This window comes from Macadamia integrifolia, chromosome 10 (assembly GCF_013358625.1).
Source record: "Macadamia integrifolia cultivar HAES 741 chromosome 10, SCU_Mint_v3, whole genome shotgun sequence".
Taxonomy (NCBI): domain Eukaryota; kingdom Viridiplantae; phylum Streptophyta; class Magnoliopsida; order Proteales; family Proteaceae; genus Macadamia; species Macadamia integrifolia.
The window spans coordinates 34,016,538-34,038,696 of record NC_056566.1 but is presented as its reverse complement, the minus strand read 5'-3'; the positions used below and the strand labels follow the sequence as shown (position 1 = coordinate 34,038,696).

The 22,159-nt window shown below is 41.1% G+C and overlaps 1 protein-coding gene across 1 annotated transcript; it reads right to left on the bottom strand.

The window, feature by feature from the left end:
• Window positions 1-4,255: 4,255 nt before the first annotated feature.
• LOC122091847 (rhomboid-like protein 14, mitochondrial) lies at window positions 4,256-8,878 on the bottom strand. Its single transcript, XM_042662022.1, has 2 exons — window positions 8,348-8,878; window positions 4,256-5,156 (listed from the first exon to the last, which is right to left on the bottom strand). The coding sequence occupies exons 1-2, from the start codon at window positions 8,558-8,560 to the stop codon at window positions 4,386-4,388; spliced, it is 984 nt and encodes a 327-aa protein (XP_042517956.1). The 5' UTR covers window positions 8,561-8,878; the 3' UTR covers window positions 4,256-4,385.
• Window positions 8,879-22,159: the final 13,281 nt, after the last annotated feature.

Here is a 22,159-nt window from a genome sequence, read left to right as displayed (position 1 = left end):
TGCGCACCTCTTCTAGATGATTTTGCAGGTCACCAGCCTGAAGATCAAGGGTCGGGCCCCACAGTTGAGTTTTTTTATGAGGATTGGTGGGTCCCCGAGAAGTATGAGCACGGTACGAATTGCACGTGCGAGGGCTATGCTGCGGGACCGCAGTATTGACGCCGTACAGGGTTTTACTTTTTTATTCTTTTGATGACCACTTTTTGTGTACTTAATATGTGAATTGTTATTCTTTTTGTGTAAATATCATGCCTACGGACCCACATGTATTTATCTATATACTACAATTTGGGTATCAAGTATATTGGGGGTATTTACAGGTAAGTTAAGTCTTCCGCTGAACTTTTGAACGATTATCTTAGTTGCGTGTATACTGTGGTTAGGTACTGTATCAGATGATCCTAGCAGGTTTGGATTAACTGGAGTTAACCTGGTCACCGGTCCGGTTCTGTGAGAACAGGGTGTGACTCCACCTTATCAGTATTTATGCACCACCACAAACTGCTAGTAGATTTGATTTTTGGCATGAACTTGATTAGTTCTTGCAATCTCTATCATCACCTACCCTCCTTCTAGGTGACTTTAATGAAGTTCTTTCACAAGAACAAAGATTTGGAGGAAAACCTTTTAAACACTCACCATCCTCTTGGAAATTAGATGAAGTGATATCCAAGCACAGCCTCCATTGCCTCTCATTGAAGGGCAACCCATATACTTGGTCCAACAGACAACACCCACCTAACCTGATTAAAGAAACTTTAGATAGAGCTTATGCATACCACCTGTGGATTTTTCTCTGTCCTAGGGTCTCTCTCACCAAGAAAGCATCCTTAGGATCATACCATAACCCCATCCTCCTAAACACTCAACAGGTGATACCTTCTTGTAAAAGGCTATTTCATTACCACCATGCTTGGATGCACCATCCTGAATTCTTGTCCTTTTGTTCGAGCAAATGGCTCTCTCGGGGCCCCAATGATAACATCATTACCAAACTTACTTCATTAGGCAGATCTCTCTCACTCTGGAATCGAAATGTCTTTGGCCGTATTGAACACCTTAAGAGCAACCTGATTTCCCAACATCTTGTCTCTGAAAACAATTAATGTACCAATCTCCCTCCCCCCCCCCCCCCCCCCCCTCTGATCTAAGTGATATTGAAAATAAATTCTCATGGATTGTGGATGTAGAGGAGAAATTTTGGTACCAGATGTCTAGACAAGACTTTATTCTTTTGGGAGAATGAAACACAAAATTTTTTCATGCTATAGCCAAGGTCAACCAATACAAAAGACACATCAATTTCATTCTGGATAACAATGGAAATAAAGTTGAGAATCCTTGTGATATGGCAGCTGTATTTGCATCTTTTCTTCAAGAACTTTTCACCTCCTCAAACCCCTTGGATCCTCATTTTGTTAAATGTCTATTCTCCCCCTTAAAAGAGTTGGAAGTGAACACTCTAATTGCCCCCCCCCTCTATCGAGGAAATTAAGACTGCGGTCTTCTCTATTGGCCCTTTCAAGGCCCAATGACATGACGGATTCCAAGCAATCTTTTTTCAAAAATTCTGGGACTTGCTCCATGTTGACATCATTTCCTTTGTCCAACACTTCTTTCAATCAGGATCCCTTCCCCCAAACATCAATCACACTCTGCTCTGCATGATCCCAAAAAAAGATAATGCTCAGGGGGTAATGGATTTTCAACCCATTAGCCTCTGTAATATCACATACAAATTTGTGGCAAAAATCATGGTTTCACACTTAAAACCAATTCTTCAAAAGTTCATCTCCCCCTACCAAGCTGCCTTTGTCCCAGGGCAACAAATCACCGATAATATTGTTATTACACAGGAAATTTTTCACTACTTCAAGAGGAAAAAAGGTAAGTCAGGATTTGTTGCCATAAAATTGGACATGGCTAAAGCGTATGATAAAGTTGAATGGGGTTTCCTTAAAGCCATTTTCCAATTCCTGGGTTTTGGAGATTCTTGGACCAATTTTGTACACAATCTGGTAAGCACTACTTCCTTCTCCATTAAATTAAATGGCTCAGATCTCAATTTTTTCAAGCCCACGAGGGGGATCCATCAGGGGTGCCCCTTAAGCCCTGTCTTGTTTATAATTGTTATGGAAGGGATTTCCAGACTCTTGACCACCTATAGAGAACTAAACATGTTTAAAGAAATCAAATTTGCAAGATATGCCCCTGAGGTATCGCATTTATTTTTTGCTGATGATACATTCATTTTTTGTCGAGCTATAAAGGATGATCTAGTCACTATAAAATGCATTCTTGACCTTTTTTTTCTGACCTTTCTGGGTTAACTATTAATTATGATAAAAGTGGACTTCTATTTAGTTCCAATCTAGATGACCAGACCAAAAGTTCATTATGTCAGATAATTGGAATTAGAGAGATGGGACCCGATCACAATATTTGGGGACCAATATTGTCCACTCTAGAAATAAATCTAGCCTTTTCACTAAAATTGTAAATACAATTAAGAATAAACTGGGCATTTGGAAATCTAAGCTATTGTCTTTTGCTGGCAGAGGTATCTTATCTCTTGTTTTGCTTTTCCCAAAAAAATTTGCAAATCTCTAGATTCGATTCTTTTACATTTCTGGAATGGTGATAATGAAAACAATAGGAGAGCACACCTCATAGGATGGAACAAAGTTTGCAGACCAAAACAACATGGTGGCTTGGGTTTCAGAAATGTTGAAACTCAAAACAAGGCACTGCTCCTCAAACTAGGTTGGCGGCTCCTTTCCAATATGGACTGTCTTTGGGCTAGAATCCTCAAATCTAAATACTTTGCTGAGAGATCCATCTTTGACCCTTAAACTTTAAAAACTAAGGGATCTCCGTGTTGGAATAGCATCACCACAATTCTCCCAATCCTGAAAACGGTTGTTATTCGAACAATTAGGGATGGAGCCAGTACCTTCTTTTGGTTTGACCCATGGGTCCGATCACAAAACAAAACAATTGAGATACAAGAGACCTGCAACACCAGTAGCACCTCCAACCTTCCAAACATCCCTATAAGTTTTGTCACCTTGAACAATACTTGGAACTTGAATCTGTTGAATACTATGATTCCTGTCAATCTAACCACTGCTATTGCTCAAACCCCATTATCTCAACTACCTGACAAGTGGTGGTGCCTTCTCTCGAATGATGGATCTTTCTCAACTAAGTTAGCAACAACATTTCTTAAGACCCAATCACTAACTAGCTTCAATGACTGCTCAAACAGGTGTTGTTGCTCTTCTCCTTGCTCTCGATGATGGCAATTTTTTTTTAGAATCAGTGTCGACCTGAAGTTTAAGTTATTTTTCTGGAGAATGATCAATGAAGGACTCCCGACAAAGGAAATTTTGTCACAATAGGTGGATATTGACCCTCTGTTATGCTTTTCTCTCAGAGAGAATCTGCTTTTCATATTTTGTTTGATTGTGAACTATCAAAAAAGGTTTGGGCTTCGGGGACCCTAGGTCTCAAACCAAACCGCCTCCCATGCAACTCCATAAAAGAATTAGTTTCACTTTGTTTCTCATAGGGTTTTATCCCCAAAAAAGATTTGAAATGGTTTTTTTCTGTACTAATAATTACATGTTACTTCATCTGGAACCACAGAAATAAAACCTTGTTCTTCACTCATAAACCCAAGGTCTCAAGGATCTTCAAGGAAATTGAATTTTGGATTGCAAATAGTATCAAAAACAAAAATTCTAAGGCTCCAGTGATATCAACTCCAGCTCCTAGGTTAACGCATTTAACAAATTTCTCACCCTTGCCAACTACCTCAAACATGCTTATCATCACAAGTTGCAAGGATGAAAAATCCAAATTGTCTGCATGGGCTTATAAGTTTATTTCTCAAAACAACAATATCTTATGGGAAGCAAATTATGTGTTGACAAAAAAAAGTGGTGAAGCGGAGACCTTAGGACTACACCAAGGGTTGGCACGGGCGAGAATGAACAATCAGATCGTGGATCAAGTATGGAGTGATGCGGCAGAGATCGATCTTCTCTTTGCAAAACAGTTCCAAAAACTTATAGACTTATGGCCTAGAACACTAGTTATGCTATGCCATGAAACAGAAACTCATCCTAAGTATCCTTGGTTTTTCAAATTTCACCGGACACCCGTCCCTAACTGCCATTAAGTCCATAGCTTATGAAACTTTAACTCCTAGACTTCCTATATATAGATAGGACAGTATGTAACTTGACTTCTATTACCTAATGCATGCTTGCTTTTCCTTTACTCATTAAAAAAATAAAAATAAAATAAAATAAAATAGCAACTCTTTCACCGCCGATTTATAAGCCGTTGATGCTCCTCTCAAACATTACAAAATGATGGAATCATCTGCCAAACCTTTCAATCCTCCGACGACGTACTTCTTCCAAAGAAAGGTCCCGAGGCCTATTAGATGACAATCCATCTCTATGCCTTCTTGAACCACACATCTCACATATATTTAACCTCCCAGAATTATCGAAGGTGCAAGCTGAGCATCTCCACAAACTGGACACATCCCTTCCTGTCTGGCTCCCACCAACAGTGCCCCTGCCAGAAATCCGAGGTCTCCGGAAATTCAATAAGTCCCTCAGGAACCTCAAAGGCCAGCTCACCACATCAGTAAGTCCTCGAAGTATAGTTGTCACTGGATCCGGACCAGAATAAGAACTTTTTATCTGAAGGTAGAGAAATCCGGCAAGAATTCCACCAAGGTGACCCAAGAAAGACACACCTGGCACAAACATTTGAATGAGAATCAACTCAGCCCATGCTGCATATCGTGCGGGTACAATTAGTCCATGGACATATGTATAGTTGTCTGACCGAGAGTTGAGGACCACTTTCATTCCAAAGAGCACACCAGAGAAACCAACTGCATGTTCATAGTAGTAGGCTCTCTCATAATCAAAGAATAGAAGAAGGGCCTTCGAAAGGAGTAGGGTGATGCCTTGGGACATTCCTAGTAGTGCTGCAACCATTGAAGCAAACTCAATGCTTCCCATTGAAGTCTCCAATTGGATCCCCTTCCACAGGAGAGACATCATGTTGTAGACAAGGTGGGATTCACCCATGTGGTAGAATGCTGACAAGAAGAAGCGCCTCAAGTCTCTGTGCTGCTAATGATAACCAAAGATAAGGACAATGTGAAAGGAAGAAATAGAGATATTAAAGCTACATTTTGCAGGAATTGTGTTAAAAGCAAAAGAAAATTGTATAGAAATGAGAAGGGAAAAATTGCCACTTCATGGTCCAGTATAGAAATGTTTATAGTAGTGGCCGAACTTTAACACATTGCAAACTGAAGAGCAAGTCCGTCCATTGGATAGAAAACAGACAGTCTGTATGGGCCATTTGTCAAATTTGCGATTCAAATTCAACCATGTACTTCAGTGTATTGGCATGCATCCCCATGTTGTCCATGCATGCGTACAGTACTCCGAGCTCTACTGTGCGCTCTCCCAAATACATGGAGAGCTGAAACCTAACATGCGAAAGGGGACCTAGGAATCTAATTGTCCATAAAATTTAGCCCATCTGACATGCCATGAGGAAGATTTTTCGGCTGACCAAATATACTTTGACCCTCCCAGACCTGTAGTAGCGGGAGCCTCGTGCACTGGGTTGCTCTTCCAGATATACTTTGCTCGTGAAAAAAACATATATTATTTTTTACTGAAATATAATATAAAATTTAGAAGAAAAAAAAAATCAACTTCCATTTTAATTATTTGGATGTTATTTTTCCCAGAGAGGGAGGGGGCGCAACGGTGCCTTGCTCAACTATATAATTGCCACCCATGAAACATGCTACCCCTATTTGGAAAAGAAAAACAACAAAAAAAGGAGACAAATGAAAAATAAATTCAAAATTAATTAATAAGTAAAAATCAATTTCCAAGAAATCATTTTGCTGTTAAAACAAAGGCCAGAAATACGATTTCCCGTGAACACCATGTTATTAGCGAGAACTAAAAACATACAGTAGTTGCATAAAAGTAGCTTCTGATGCGTATCTTTCACCAAATCAAAATCACCTTCAACAATCCAGGATAATCAGGACATCACATCCATCATAATCCTAGGGATTTTTTTACTTTCCGAATAATAATTTACTCATTGAAAAATAACGGCTACTGAATCAGAAGCACAAAAATTAGAGCACAAACAGGTGAAGAAAAAATAGACTACAAATATGTATACAAGCAAAGGCACAATGCAGAATATAACATAAATTCGTTAGCTACTTAACGAGTCAGCTAACACATCAGCATATCTAAGACACCACAGAAATTAGTAGATGTAGATGGAGTCCACAAAGATCTTGCCCTCATTATCATAGTGTGAAATAAATCCATGGTCCATGATCCTAAGATCTCCAGTACTGGAACTGAGTCACCTTCAATGATCAGGTGCTTGGGCTACATATAAGGCGTTAAGGGTAAACGCTGCTGTCATTGAATCCATTATAAACATCATTTTATATCCTCCTAGACTAGATTTTAGCTAGAACAGAAATCATAACATCAAGTATCAAGGATATATATATATATATATTTAACATAGTCCTCACAGCTGAAATGCAATAAGTATACTGGCGGAGGGCTGATTAGGAGAGGAGAGAATTCTGAGATGAGTCTCAGTGTTGCAGAGAGGGGGGGGGGGAAGCATACGTTCACACACTCACATAGAGCGAAACCTAATTCAATTTTCTATTTACTTCACTACTTCCAACGTTGGGTTACAAAGCTTAACTAAACAGAAATAAAAGAGTCCTATTTGGAACATGAAACTCAAACTAAATCCAAATCCAACTATAAATTAGGATTTTGTTCTAAGTGTGTGAATGCAGAAATCTGTGATGGGTTTTCTACCAGTAAATCACTCATAATAATTCCTACCAAAAAAAAAAAAAATACTCATAATTCTCCCAACACAACTCAGAATTGTAATTCACCCAAAAATAAAAAAACTCTTCAAAGATTTTGATCCCAATGGATAAGTAACTCATTAACCATTCAAACGGCACCGATGTCACATAGAAATATAGAATATAGAAATTTTGACCATCTAAAACAAAATCCTGAGAGACTGCAAGAACTAACCAATTTCCTATAATACAATGCTCACAAGCACAAAAATTATTAAAATGGTTCGTATTGAGCAAGCAAACCATAGGAGTTCTCTAGTTCCTCCCACATCATTCTGCCTGGTTTTCAACCAGTGCTTTGCTCAGCAAAGATTTTTGACCCACTTCATGTCAGTTTTCCAAAAGTTAAACATGTAGAAGATATGAAAGAAATTAACATTATGATCTGTACAGAAAAGGTCATTGTCATATCAAATATACAGGTAAAAGAATAATAGTTTATGGTTATGTATTTCTGTAACAGGAATTATTATGTTGCTAGCTAATACCAAATGGGACCTTCACCAGCTGCAGCTATCACACATCATTGTTTATGTCTAGTTCATTCAGGAAAAGCAAACAAGCAATTCCAAACTGAACAATACCAGATAAATTCTGGACCAGGCAATACTAGAGCCTCCATAAGCAGTGAAATTCAGGGGTACGTTTTGAAGTACATGAGATCCGTCAGGCAATACTAGAGCACATCCGCACTACTAGAGCCCCAGCTATCAATATGCCCCCATGTGAATGGTGCATTCTCCAAGCCGCCAGCTTGGAGAACCCCCTCCCATGATCCAATATAAATAAACTTACAACTCAATTTATTGCCACAAACAGGACAGACCAGACAAAAATATCAAGAGCAAATTGGTCAAAATTAAAACCTGAAAAGCTCAATCTCAGTAGCCAGGAAAAAAAAATTTATACCAAGGCCGTAAAAAATGGAGACGATCGAACATGTGACCCTGAACCACCACAAGGCAATAGCTAAGAACTGAAAGGCTTTTTCTCAGAAGAAAGAAAACAACCAAAAGCCAATTCTTCTGCCACCAATCCCTATGACTTAAAACTCCTTCAGAAACGGGTAAAACCCACATCACTACTAACAATATTGAGACAAATTAGAATGGTTTCAAAATGTAAGGAGATAAAGAGGAGAACATAATCAGATTCTAACTCGTATAAGACCTAAACCACGATTAGAAGGACAAAACTGCAAAATTCATAACACCAGGAAAAAAAAAACTTAATTCGAAAGTCGAAACAAACAACCATCAGAAATCATCAAATGAAGGGAAAAAGTTGAGGTGGGGGTGGAGGTGGGGGTGGGGTGGGGGAAGGGATTGTTCCAAGGAGAAAATTCAGAGGAAAGGGAGTGGTGAGCCTCAACCGAACCTTGACGACGAGGTGGGGATTGAACCAGACCTCGTCCAGGGCGGGAAGAAGTTTATCGAGGAAACCAGGCCTCAAATAGACAAGAGCGTTAGCGACGAGGAGGCCAGCAGTTACAGGAGGCTTTCTCTCCAACCGGTAATACTCGTTGACAGCGTGAAGGGCAAGAAGAGGGAGCATCCCTCGCGAAACCCGCCTTCCACCTCCTCTTTCCATCTTCTTCGATTGCGAAATCTTCGCTACCTTGAGTTTTTGAGGGTTGCAGATGCAGAAAATTAAAAAGCCCGAGTAGAAGACAGGTCCTAAAAAACGTAACAATCTTATTAATTTTTCTTTTTCGATATGAATTGGGTCCTTGTGCTCGTCGGCTCACGCAGTCAAAACTTGAATTTCCTCGTCGAACTGGACGGTAAGCAGAGAGCAATGCGCAGACTATGTAAAGAGGATTAGAACCTTTGAAGGAATAAGAGATGGCCCAAAGGACAAGGCAGCCGGTCCGGTCTTTCGTAGTGAAGCAGTTATCCCCTCCTTTTGCTTTTTTTTTTTTTTAAGGATTAGGAAGTGGCCAGACACCCTTAATTGGCTGGATGTGGAAGGAGACGACGTAGATGCTTGTTTGAGAACCATACTTCATTTACTTTCCATTTCTTAGTTTTTGCTGTAGAGTCTTACTCTTTAAATCTAGTTTATTGATCGGTTGGTTCGATTTGATCTTACAGGGTCTAAATCGGAACGGATTGATGCCGATGCCTTGTGGTACATGATAGTAAGGGTGACGTCGAATGTGGGGGTAACCGAATGAGATTGATCCGGTACCCAAGATGATCCGCACGCCTAAACCATGCCCTTGCACATATCACAAGGTCATGTATGAATAGGAAATGTACGTTATCGTATTTGAATGATAGAAACTTGATCCACAACATGTGGCGAGAGTGAAGTACATGTTATGACTCCATTTTCCTCCAAAATACAGTAAGATTGGCTTGTTTGGCTAACTGGTGGGTGTCACTGGTAGGTGCGAGACCCACCAGTGTGACTCACCTGTTGGGGTATTGTGGATCCTAGCATGCCCGGCTTGGATGAGCACCTGTGTCTCGGCCTCCTCGTCGTAATGAGGTTTTGTATGCCCGATGATGTTGGTTGTTTCGCTTGGAAATGCGGTTTAATACTATTCGATCCATAAATGGACAAAACCAAACGGACCTTAGAAGATATTTATAACACTAGGGTATAAATAGCCTTTATAACTCTCTCTCCCTCATTTATGATTTTTTTTAGCAAAATGGGTGAGAGGAGTGAAGGAGAGGGAGAAAAGAGGAAGAATGAGAAAAGGAAGGGGAAAGAGGCTCACCCCTTGGATTCCGGAGCCGCATCTCTCCTTTCCGTCGCTGGAATAGTATCCAGTGACTTGAGATCTTCATTTTGAGGTAAGTAACACCATGAACCTTGAGATTTGATGAAACCCTCTTAGTATATGTTTGAATCTAGAGGATAATAAAGCTATTGTGTGATTTCCTTGAAGTATTTGAGAAGGGAAACAAAGATTTGGTGATTATTGAAGTGGCATTTAAGTTTAGAAAGAGGATTCCAAGATTTGGGGTTTTTCCAAGTAAAGGTATGATTTCTTCCCCCGAAATTCTTATTGTTGTCTTAGATCCATGGTACAATCAAGTAGATGAAACTTAGAATGTGTGGAAAATGATGTGAGAATCACCCTATTGGGGTTCCAAGAGTTGGAATGGAAGAAAGAAGGAAAACAGCAAAATCTGAGAGAACCGACGGGTAAGACTGACGAGTGCCTAACCCACTGGTGTGACCCACCAGTTACACCTACCCTCTCAGGTTCTACCGGTGGGTGTCTGACCCGCTGGTGTGACCTACCAGTCATTCCTACACCTCTGGTTCTACTGGGGAGTAAGACCGGTGGGTTCCTGACCCACCTGTATGAACAGTCGGTCTAGGCAGGCTGCACAGGTGGATTCTCCTACCCACTTGTATGACCCATCTATAGCTCAAATGAGCTTCGATTGAACTCAAACTCGTTACAACCTTCTTCACGCTATTATACGTGTCATGTCTATATCCTACGTCGGTTATAGTTCCGATTTGGACATATTTCTAAACCCTTTATCTATGATAGGTTTCGAAAAACTCATCTTCTCACTCCTGATCTTACCTGTACTGCGAGTGCTAATTCTTCCACAAGAATAGATAAGTGGGGAAAGGACTTTGATCTTAATTTTTGGAGTGTTTTTGGCATCCTATGCATCCATGGACTATATTGACATTCCGATTGCCATTCTCATGCATGTGATTGATGAATGAATGAATGATGCATTTATAACTGAACATGTTGTATCTTAAATTCTATATGTATGGTTACTTGCTTGAAATCTTGAATATGGATTTATTATATGATGGATGATGATGACGATGTTTTTTGATCATGTGTGGGATTTCTAGATTAGATGCAGTAGTCGGCTTGGAAACAAATGCATTGGTACACCGTGTAATGGGACACGAAAGTACTATGCAGTTATCTTATCTCATGTAGGAGCATGAGATTAGGATTTCATATTCCCTAGTGCTACGATCCTTCCCAACAGGGGTTTACGTGTTGGGTTATCACTAGGGGAAGCATTGGTCGCGGACCACCGTGGTGGTTAAAAGTACGCCTGACTGATCATTAGGACAGTTGAAAACCTTTGTGATATATTCAAAGGGCCAATTGTACTAGTTTTAATTTTTTCTGTGGTTCGGCCACGATTTACTTTTTCAAGTGCTCATGGTGGGCCTTCTCCGACAACCCTATGGGCGTATCGTGGAATGGAGAACGCGTCTCAAACTCGGGGCATACGCGCACTGTGATTGTGAGTAGTACATTACCTATGACCTAGAATGATTTGTTTAGATGGACTAGGATTAAAATGAATCTCATGCATAAAGTATCATTTGAATGCATTTGTTTGTGTGCGTCTTTCTTTCCATTTACTGAGCTAGTGAGCTCACCTCTCTTGTGCACACCTTTTTAGATGATTTTGCAGGCTATTCTATAGAGGAACTTGTATCGGGTCCCACTGAATAAACCCTAGTGGGGGATTGGTGGGCTCCTGAAGAATTCGAGCATAGGGTCGGCTGCCCGTGTGAGGGTTGTGTTACAGGGCAATAGTGACAGATTCTATTGACTGCACTATTTTTTATTCTTTTCATATATTTCCCTTTTTGTGCTCTCGATAATTAAATTGCTATTTCTTGTGTAAATATCATGCCTACGGACCCATATGTAAATATTTTATATATAACAATTTGGGTATCAAGAGTATATGAGAAATTACAGGTAATCATTTATGACAAGACTTCCGTTGTAGTATATTATCATAACTCATTAATCATTTGTGGCTGGTTGTACTCTGGTTACTGTATCAAATGATCCTGGTGGTTTTGGGTTACTTGGAGGGAACCCAGTCACCGGTCCGATTCTATGTGAACGGGGCATAACAATGGTGGCAGGGGTTGGGGAAAACCATAAAAGACTTCAAATAAAAAAAATTTAAGAGAACACAAAACTTGAAAATTTGGCCATGGATGCATTCGTATGTTGGGGGTACCAAAAGTGCACACAAGAACAAGATTACATAACCACATAAAATTTTTTCATATATATAAGAAGAGAATTCACAACATAAACATATCTAGAAATTTCTCTACACACTAGAGAACTATTCCAATAATTTAAGACAAGAAAAGAGAATAGAAATAAAAAAAACAGCAGAGTTCCCAAAAATTACAACCCATATGATAGAAAATAAAATAAAGAAAAACAGTAACAGTATTACTAGTCCTCATCATCAATGTCATTTAAGTCGATGACCTCCTCCACCTGCTCTCTTGAGTTAATACCCAAGCGGCGATCATAGTAGTCAAATCGACGGTTCACCAAGTCCACGTCGTCCTATAGATGTATGAGACTCCTCGCTATATCCCTAGAGGCTAAGTCCAAGGCATGGTCTACATCATTGATGTCTATAATCATGTTCGCTTGAGTTTCCTTCATAGCTGCCTCCCTTGTCAGGAGTTTTTCCTGACCCTCCTGAAGTGCCTTCAAATTGGTCAGCATACCCTGAAAATCAAACCCTCTGCTGGAGACGGTGGAACTGCTCTGAGGGGGACCTCATCCTGTATCTCCACATCCATCTCTATATCCTCCTCCTCCTCGGGGATATAGCCATCATCATCCTCCTCATCGTCACCACTCTCCTCCTGGGCTGCCTCCCCTACCATTGGCTCCATCAGATGGAATAGCTCCATCTTGTGCAAGATGCCCCAAGCAAATCGGTCTGAGGGGGCACTATCCACTTCACCCTCAAGGTCAACGTGAAAGTACTCAAAAATCTTAGTAAGTGACCGAGAGTAGGGGTAGTTACTGTCTGTAGGATGGGCTACGTATTACTCCATCGTTTCATGATCACATATGGAAGGCACAAGCGTGGAGGACCATCTAATGCAGTGTAGAGGCAGTAGGCCACATAAGCAGCCATGAAGTTCACCTGGTTCCGGTGCCTAGCACAAGGAAGCAGGTTGAACTGAGCCTGGCGGCTAAAAGCTTAAACCTCGGCATGATAGGAAGTCTTGGACTTTGGTCAGACCTCGCTACCACAGATGGTCTGGTAGACGTGCCTCTGGGAGCTCTCACTCATATGGGGACCCAAGGCCCTACCCCTTGGAGGGCAATAGTACCACATACCCTCCAGTGAGATGCCCAGGATCTCCGCCAGTAGATCAATGGGAAGCTTGATGTTCCTACCCTTTACCCAGCTGGTAAGGGTGTACATCCTATCATCATAGACCACCTCCAAGTTGTAATAGAACAGCCTCACAAGGTTGGGATAGCCGCGACGGTCAAAGGATAACATGGATTGCCAACCAAGGGAGGTGAATCGCTCGAGTAGGGGTGTCAATTCCTAAACCGAATCGGCAAAACCGGCCGGACCGAACCGATAACAACCCGGACCGAACCGAACCGAAGCCTTATTGGTTCGGTTCGGTTTCAAGTATTGTAACCCCAAAACCAAACCGAACCGCACCGAAAACCGGATGAACCCGAAACCAAACCGAAACCGGCTCAAAACCCGGACCGAAACCGAAACCAAACCGGTAAGAAACCGAAACACTCCAAAATTCATTAAAAAAAATTAAAATTTGAATAGTTTTGTATACATTTGTATGGAAAATCGAATTCAAACTAGACCAAAAATCAAAACCAACCCGGTTACAAATCGATTTAAGAAATCGAAGTTCAACAATTCATCATTTGGTTGTTTCCTAATGGCTTCATACCGGTTTAAAAAACCGATCCAAACCGAAATGAACCTAATAAATCCAAACCGGTACCAACCCGAACCCAAACCGCACCGAAACCGACACCGGACCGAAACCGATAAATCCTTATTGGGTCGGTTTCGGTCACTTCCAAACTCACACCGAAACCGGTGGAACCGGACCGAAACCGCACCGACCCGGACCGTTGACACCCCTACGCTCGAGTAGCCGAACTCGAACAAAGTCCTCCACTACAACAGTTTTCTCCAACAAGATGGGTCTCTTCTTGAATTCGACCCAAGAGTGTGCATGTGATACCTACTTTTTAAACCCGGTCTAATTACATGGTTGATCCGGTTTAACCATGCAGAACCTGAACTAGAGAGGGTTAAGGCGGGTTCCTTATGGACCATGATGGCAAGGGTGACTTTAAACACAGGTTGGCCAGACAAGTCCGAGTCAGTGCCAGAGGATACGGGTGTACCCAAGCCGTGAACATGCACGTATCATAAGGCCATGTACGGATAATGCTGGTATGTAGCCGTATCCTAAAGCGCATATATATAATATACTTTGTGCCGAGAGTGAGATACATGCCGAGAGTTAAATTCCTTCAAAATCCCACTTGCTGACCAATTTCGGCCCTCAGGTGGGCGGTCACAGGTGGGCGCATCCGCTCACCTGAGTGACCCACCCATGTAGTTACTATTTGTTTTAAAAAGTATAAATAACATTATTGTGTTTTTTATTTTCTCATTTATTACATTAAGAAGTTGGTGAAAAGAGTAAAGAGGTGAGAGAAAAGGAGGAAGAAAAGAGAACGAATAAGAAGAAAGGGGAAGGAAGAGGAAGAAGAAATGGATTTAAGCGGCGCCAAGGTTTGATCTTTCTATTCCGACGCCGGAAGAGTGACCCCCAGCACGAGATCTACGATTGGAGGTGAGCAAAGGCTATGTTTCTAAACTTTCACCAAACCCAAGTAAAACCCTTGATTTGGGTAGAGTTCCTTGAGATCTTGTAAATCCCCCTTGAGATGATGAATCTAAGGTTTAATAGATGGTCTATGTATTGATTTTGAAGGATTTGAAGAAGTGTTTACAAGGTTGGAGAAGCATTGGTGATTTATTGAGCAAGGAAGTGATTTTTGGGGTTTTGATAGAGTTCTTGAGCAAAGAAGGTAAGATGGTTTTTCAATCCTTAAATATAACTTAGATATAGGTTAGAATCATCTTATAAGACCTTGAATGTGTGAAAAATATGATTGGAAAAGTCCCATTTGATTCCCCAAAGGTTGGGAAAAGTTTAAGGGAAAAAGGGTATTTTTCGCCCTCTCAGGTGGGTTGAGACCGGTGGGCCGCACAGCCCGCTTGAGGGCACCCACCTGAGAGGGCAGGCCCTCGGCTGAGATCGGTGGGTCGATCGACTGGCCGACCTACCCGTCGATCATAATCAGTGGGCCGACTGATGGGCCAACCCGCCCACCTGAGATGACCGGTGGGCCGTGACAGGTGGGTTGTCCTACCCACCCGAGAGGCCCCCAACGTGATTTTTATGTCCGAATGGACCCAAAACAGATGTGCAACCTTCTTTTATGATTCTAAACATGATTTTATCATCAAATCTTGTTAGTTTTGACCCCAAAGTGGGAAAATGCTAACCCCATTCACTTATGATAGGTTCACCAAAATTTACGTTTTTCGCGTCGGATCTCACCCGTACCAGGCGTGAGTCTTTGTACACGACAGGTAAGTGGGGAGAGGACGTTTGCTTTTACTTTAAGGCTTGTTTGGCATCATTCAATTGTATCTAGACTAGCCATGTCATCATGAAATTTATGTGTAGCTTAGTCCTCCTCACATGATTATGACATGTGTGTTGTGTTTACTTTCTCAATACTAAATGATCGATGTGCTTATGTGATGAATGATGGAATCATTGTGCATAATGCATTATTAGACTAGATGCCCTAGTCGGCTTGGAAATGAACGCATCGGTGGCCCGTGGAATGGGATGGGATGGCACTATGCAATCGTACTATGTCATATAGGAGCATACGGTTTAGGATTGTCATCTTCCCGTGCTACGACCCTTCCCAACAGGGGTTGAGGTGTTGGGTTATCACTTGGGGGGAAGCAGTGGTCGCGGGTGTCAGGTCACTGTGGCGGTTAGACATACGCCCGACTGGTCACTAGGACAGTCGGCAACCTCGGTGGTATATTCAAGAGGGCCAATCATACTGCTTTTAAATTGCTAGAGTCAGCACCTTTACTTTCTGTCATTTACTTTTATGTTGAGAGCTGATAGTTAGTATGTTTTACTTTTTCGAGTACTCACGGTGGGCCTTCTCCGACAGCCCTATGGGTGTACCCAGAGTATACGCGCACTGTGGTTGTAGTAGCACTAAACCGAAGACTTAGTAATGTTTAGGTGGATGAGGTTTAAAATGAATTGCATAGCATGTAGTGCATATGGAGGTGATTGCTGTGTGGATTGTTGTGTGGTCCTTCTTTTCACTTACTGAGCTAGTGAGTTCATCCCACGTGTACACCTCTTTTAGATGATTTTACAGGTCATCTGCCTGAAGGTCAAGGGTCGGGCCCCACAGTTGAGTTTTTTTATGAGGATTGGTGGGTCCCGAGGAGTATGAGCACGGTACGGATTGCACGTGCGAGGGCTGTGCTGCGGGGCCGCAGTATTGACGCCTACATGGTTTTACTTTTTTATTCTTTTTCTGACCCCTTTTTGTGTATTTGATACGTGAATTGTTATTCTTTTTATGTAAATATCAAGCCTGCGGGCCCACATGTATTTATCTATATACTACAATTTGGGTATCAAGTATATTGGGGGTATTTACAGGCAAATTGAGTCTTCCGCTGAACTTTTGAACGATTATCTTAGTTGTGTATATGCTGTGGTTGGGTACTGTATCAGATGATCCTGGCAGGTTTGGGTTAACCGGAGTTAACCCGATCACCGGTCCGATTCTGTGAGAACGGGGTGTGACAGTGCAACCTTAAAACTGCAAAACACACTGTCATCATAATCCTCGAACTCCTCGGATAGGTCTCTAGCAGGTCGAGCCCAGGAAGCAGAGGAGCTGGAAGCAGAACCCCTCTTTCTCCTACTGGAAGCATGGCCGCTTCTAGATGAGGAAGCTACTCCTTTGCCCTTGCGAGATGACATTCTAAAAAGTTGGAAAAGGAAGATGTAAGGGAAACAGATAAAGTACAAAATGTGAATTTTGAAACAAAGGATGAAAGAAAGGTACAAATCAAAAGTCGTAAAGAGTGATTAGTGGAAACGACAACTCTAACAAAACACATTGAGTGGGAAGTGGTTTTTTGACAAATAAAGAGGAGAGAATATATAGTGAAGAGCCACAATCATAATGTAATGAAACGCATATAAGTGTGTTTTGACAAATATAAGTGTGGTAGATTGCCAAAACCACACTATTGACGAGTAAATATCATGAAGTCATGACACTTGAAGCATCATACAAGTATGATATAAGAGAGGAAAGCAATTATGAAATGCATAGATATAAATAAATACCAAATTGGAAACCATTGAGGAAATTGACAGATTTTTCAAAAAGAAGAGTAAATGGGAAAATTTTCACTAGTGTAGTATGACCTAGCATATCAAGTGCAATTACAAAATCATTGGCAATGACATGTGAGAAAAGGGAATAATTTTATGAAAAATGTGTGTAATTGGCATATTGATGTCAAACAAGTGAAAGCCCCAAATTTCCCAAGAACACTAACCTAGAAATGGGGCTAAACTCATGCCAAGTGTGGAAAGTGATACATATGTACAATGTAGCTTTCTTGCCACTAATGTATAACTAAATATGAATGTATAGGCTCATTCAATCTTACATTGTGCAAGGAAGAAAAGGAAAAAGGGGGAAAACCCTAAAACAACAAAGATTTTGGGAAAATAGGGATTTCAGTTCATATAGATGATATAAGTGATGATTAGAGATAAGAAACTCCAAAGAAACAACCAATCCACATACTACATTCAATTCATTTTGAAGAAATCAAAGGAAAATGGAGTTTTGAGATATTGAGCAAAGCAAACAAAAAAAAATCCCAAAAAGAAAGAGGTAAATCCTACTTACTTAAGGTTGAATGGAGTATAGAGATTGTAGATCCAAGGGAGAGGCGTGAGTAAGGTTGGAAATGGTGCTCTTAGATGCTCCTTGGGTGCTATGGGCGATTTGGAGAAGAGAAGAAGAAGAAGAGGGAAATGAAAGGTTTTGAAAATGTGGGCTTTTCTGCCCTTAAAATAGAATCCACGACAAAACTGGCGGGTCGGCACCAGCGGGTCATAAAAATGACCCACCCACCAGTGTAGGTTTTTGGGCTGAAAATCCTTGATTTTTTGGGGATTTGATTTTTAAACCTTCTAAACCCTATTTTTATGAAAATTATGAGATGATGTGCAATTAATTTCCATGCATACCTATGTGAAGTGAGTATGATACCATATGGAATGCAATGTGCGGTATGCGTACTATGATGATCAAATGCACCAAGATTGTGTAACGGGAGGCATGATGTGAAATTGATTTGTGCTTACATGAAATAAATGTGGCACTTAAATGTACCAAATCTTGATGCAATCCAAGCACGAAGCATCATGGTGGGAATTAGATCCGACAATAATGCAAGAGGGGCCCCATGTGGTTCCCGTCCTGTTGGAAACCACCTAACCCGTGGGAACCTCAACCACGGGTGAGTCCTAGGCAAGAAGATATAGTTGAGGGCTCACCTACCCCTAAAATTTTGGATCCTCCTCCTGTAGTTACTCCCAGTGATGTCGTGGCTCTTATCCAACAGTCACAACAGGCTTTCTGGCAATAGCTACTCCAACAACAGCAGACTTTCATGAATGTTGTATAGCAACAACTGCATCCTATGTATATGGGTCAACATCCTTGTGGGGTACCTTTCCTATAAAATCCTCCTGTTGTATCCAGTGTTGGAGTATAATCGGGGGGTGCTTCTCCTCGAGTGCCACCTGTTGAGACATAAGGGAGTGCATTACCTGTAGTACCACCACAAGATCAACCTGGAGGTACTCCACTTGGGGTTACTCCATAGTTTCCTCCTCATGGCACTCCACCATATATTGTGCCTCCCCCATACCAATAGTATCCGGCATATCCTCCATACTATCCACCAACAACCACTACTACAAGGCTAGTGGAATCATTTATGAGACACTTGCCACCTATCTTCACTAAGGTGGAAAGTGATCCTCTAGAGCCGGATCGGTCGATCTAAGAAATGGAAAAGATATTTGAGGTGGTAGAATGTACAGATCCTCAGAAACTCATCTGTGCCGGGTCCCACTGATAAAACCCCAGTGGGAGATTGGTGGGTCCCCAAAGAATTCGAACACAGTGACAGCTGCCCATGGGAGGGTCATGTTGTAGGGCAACAGTGATAGATACTATTGATTGTACTCTTTTTTATTCTTTTGGTATATTTTCCTTTTTGTGCTCTCGGTAATTAAATTGTTATTTCTTATGTAAATATCATGCCTACGGACCCACATGTCAATACTTTATGTATAACAATTTGGATATCAAGAGTATATGAGATATTATAGGTAATCATTTATGACAAGACTTCCGCTGTAGTATATTATCATATCCCATTGATCACTTGTGGCTGGTTGTGCTATGGTTACCGTATCAGATGATCCTGGTGGTTTTGGGTTACCGGAGGGAACCCGATCATTGGTCCGGTTCTATGTGAACAGGGCATGACATTTGCCTTCATTAGTCCTTGAAGAATGTCTTCTACTTCCACTGCTTCTTGCTGATTAGTTTTGGTAGCACCTGACTCTAGAAACCTAAACTTACCTTATGAGAGGATTCCAAAGGCCCATCCTAAATCTGACTGCAAAATATTAGAGGTACCAGCACAAACTAAAATTGTATATGTCAAAAAAGGAAGAGTAGAGCTTTGATTCATACTTGCTGGATCATCTATATGAATGAGAGCAAATATATTTAGTGTTCCATTATCAAGATTACGATCAGTGATCCATTGTTGAATATTTTTTAAGACAATGACAGGGTTAGGTGGCACATGAGATAGCAAAACATCATTCATGTGTTTCCAAATGAAATATATAGTAAATGCAAAGATATTAAATAGTCAAGTTCAATTAGAAGAAGATTTTTTTTGTGAAAGAAAAAATGCTTCACTACCTACACAAACGAGAAAGTGTTAAGGTTCTGCAACTGGAGACCCAATGGTCCTGCCATCCAAATGTGTGATGTGAAATCACAATGTAAGAAGATATGTTCTACTGATTCTGAATAATGATTGCAAAATGGACAAGTGTTGGTGATATCCTATCATTTACCCAAAAGATCTCTGACTGGGATCCCATTGTGTAGTGTACACCAAAAGAACATTGTGAATTTAGGATGGATTTTTAGTTTCCACAAAAATTTCCACCAACTTCCAGGTAAAATTCTCGAGCTTCGATGGTTAATGGAGTCAAATTTGGATTGGATAAAACAGGCTCCAGAATGGGTAGTTAAAGCCTACATTTGTTGTTAGAGACCATATCCATCGATCATTCTGATTTGATGGAGTGATTCTACCAAGGTTAGTGGGAATAATTGAATGTAAAGATTGTATGAGTAGAGTCGTATTCCAGGAGTTACCCTGTATGATCGTAGTCACCTTTTCCAATGGATTAATCCCAATTGTCACATTCAGTGATGAAGCCAAAGAATCTTGGATGATCCAAGGATCATACCAGATAAAGGTGTTTTTGCCATAACCTATTTTGGATTTGACACATTGCCTAGGACAAGGAATAATTGATGCCACACTATTCCAAACCCAAGATCCACGTTGTTTAAGGACTTTTGGATGAAATAAATATTTGTTATGGTAGTATTTGGAGCGGAGTTGTGCCCAAATTGAATTGGGTTAGGATAGCAATCTCCATCCTAGCTTCAGAAGAAGAGCTTGGTTTTGGGTTGTGGCATCCCTAATACCTAAATCCCCAAGTTTTTGGGGTTGGCATATTCTTTTCCATGCAATATGATGTAGCTTTCTCGAGCCATTGGAGGTACCTCCACTCCAAAAACAAACACAGATTGAGTCAATGCTCTTACAATTTTTGGCCAGGAATGCAAAACAGGACATCAAGTAGGAGGGGATGGAGTATAAAGTTGACTAAGTTAGTATTTTCCGACCTGCATATGATATCATATGAGCCTTCCAAACATTGAGGCGGTCATTAACTCTGTCAACAACCTTATAGACTGGAAACTCTAGATCTAGGGTGTAACAGGTTTGTGCCAAGGCAGATTGCATTGCTGGTGATTTCTTTGATTTCAATAATGGAGCTTAATCGGATGCGATCATTGTTAGGCACATTCTTGCTAAAAAAATAACCTACTTTTATCAAAATTGATATGCTTCCCTGAAAGGTCAGAGAAAAGGTCTAGCACAACTTTAATTGTCAGCAGGTCCCTAGTAGTTTCTCGACAGAAGATGAATATATCATCCGTAAAATGTAAATGGGATACCTCAGGAGCATTCCAAGCAACTTTTATCCCTTTAAAGAGATTAAGGTCTCTATAGGCGGATAGAATCCTAGAGACTACTTCCATAACAATTATAAAAAGGAAGGGGCTCAGAGAGCAACCCTGTCAAATACCTCGAGATAGCTCAAAAAAATCAAAGGAAGAGCCCTCTAACAGCATGTTACCGATGATATGAGGTAACTGATTATGTCACACCCCGTTCACACTGAACCGGGCCAGTGATCGAGTTAACACCGGTTAACCCAAACCTGCCAGGATCATCAGATACTGTATTCCACCACAGCATACACACAACTAATATAAATTCATCAGATCAGCGAAAGACTAAGTTTTACCTGTGAATAATCCCATAATAATTGATACCCGGATAGTGATACAATAATTATATACATTTGGGCCCGAAGGCATGTATATACACAAAAAGAATAAAATTCAAATATCAAGTACATAAGGAAATCCACCAAAACAATCAGAGTACACAGCTTGGCTCGGTATCAAGGCTAGAGCCTAGCTCGGCATCACGTAGTAGAGCTCAGCACGGCCTCAAAGGTGGAGCTCGGCCCGGCCTCAGAACTGCTGTCCCGCAGCACAGCTCTCGCACGAGCAGTCAGTGCCGTGCTCTAACTCCTCAGGGATCCACCAGTCCTCTTCAGGAAACTCGACTGTGGGACCCACCCCATGCTCCTCAGATGTATGACCTGCAAAATCATCTAAAAAGGAGTGTATACGTGTGATGAGCTCACTACTCAGTAAGTGGTAAGATGGACCACACAGCAGTCCACACATCACAACACATCATATGCACTACATGCCATGCTATACATTTTAATCACATCCACCTAAGCAACATTACTAAGTCCTTGGTTTTAGTGCTACTACAACCACAGTGCGCGTATACT

What these genes read in the sequence shown, in the direction of transcription:
- LOC122091847 (XM_042662022.1), bottom strand. Translation starts at nt 8,560, where the DNA reads ATGGAAAGAGGAGGTGGAAGGCGGGTTTCGCGAGGGATGCTCCCTCTT. An exon ending in ATCCCCACCTCGTCGTCAAG is followed by an intron (nt 5,157 to 8,347) that starts GTTCGGTTGAGG and finishes TATCATTAGCAG; the next exon opens with CACAGAGACTTGAGGCGCTT.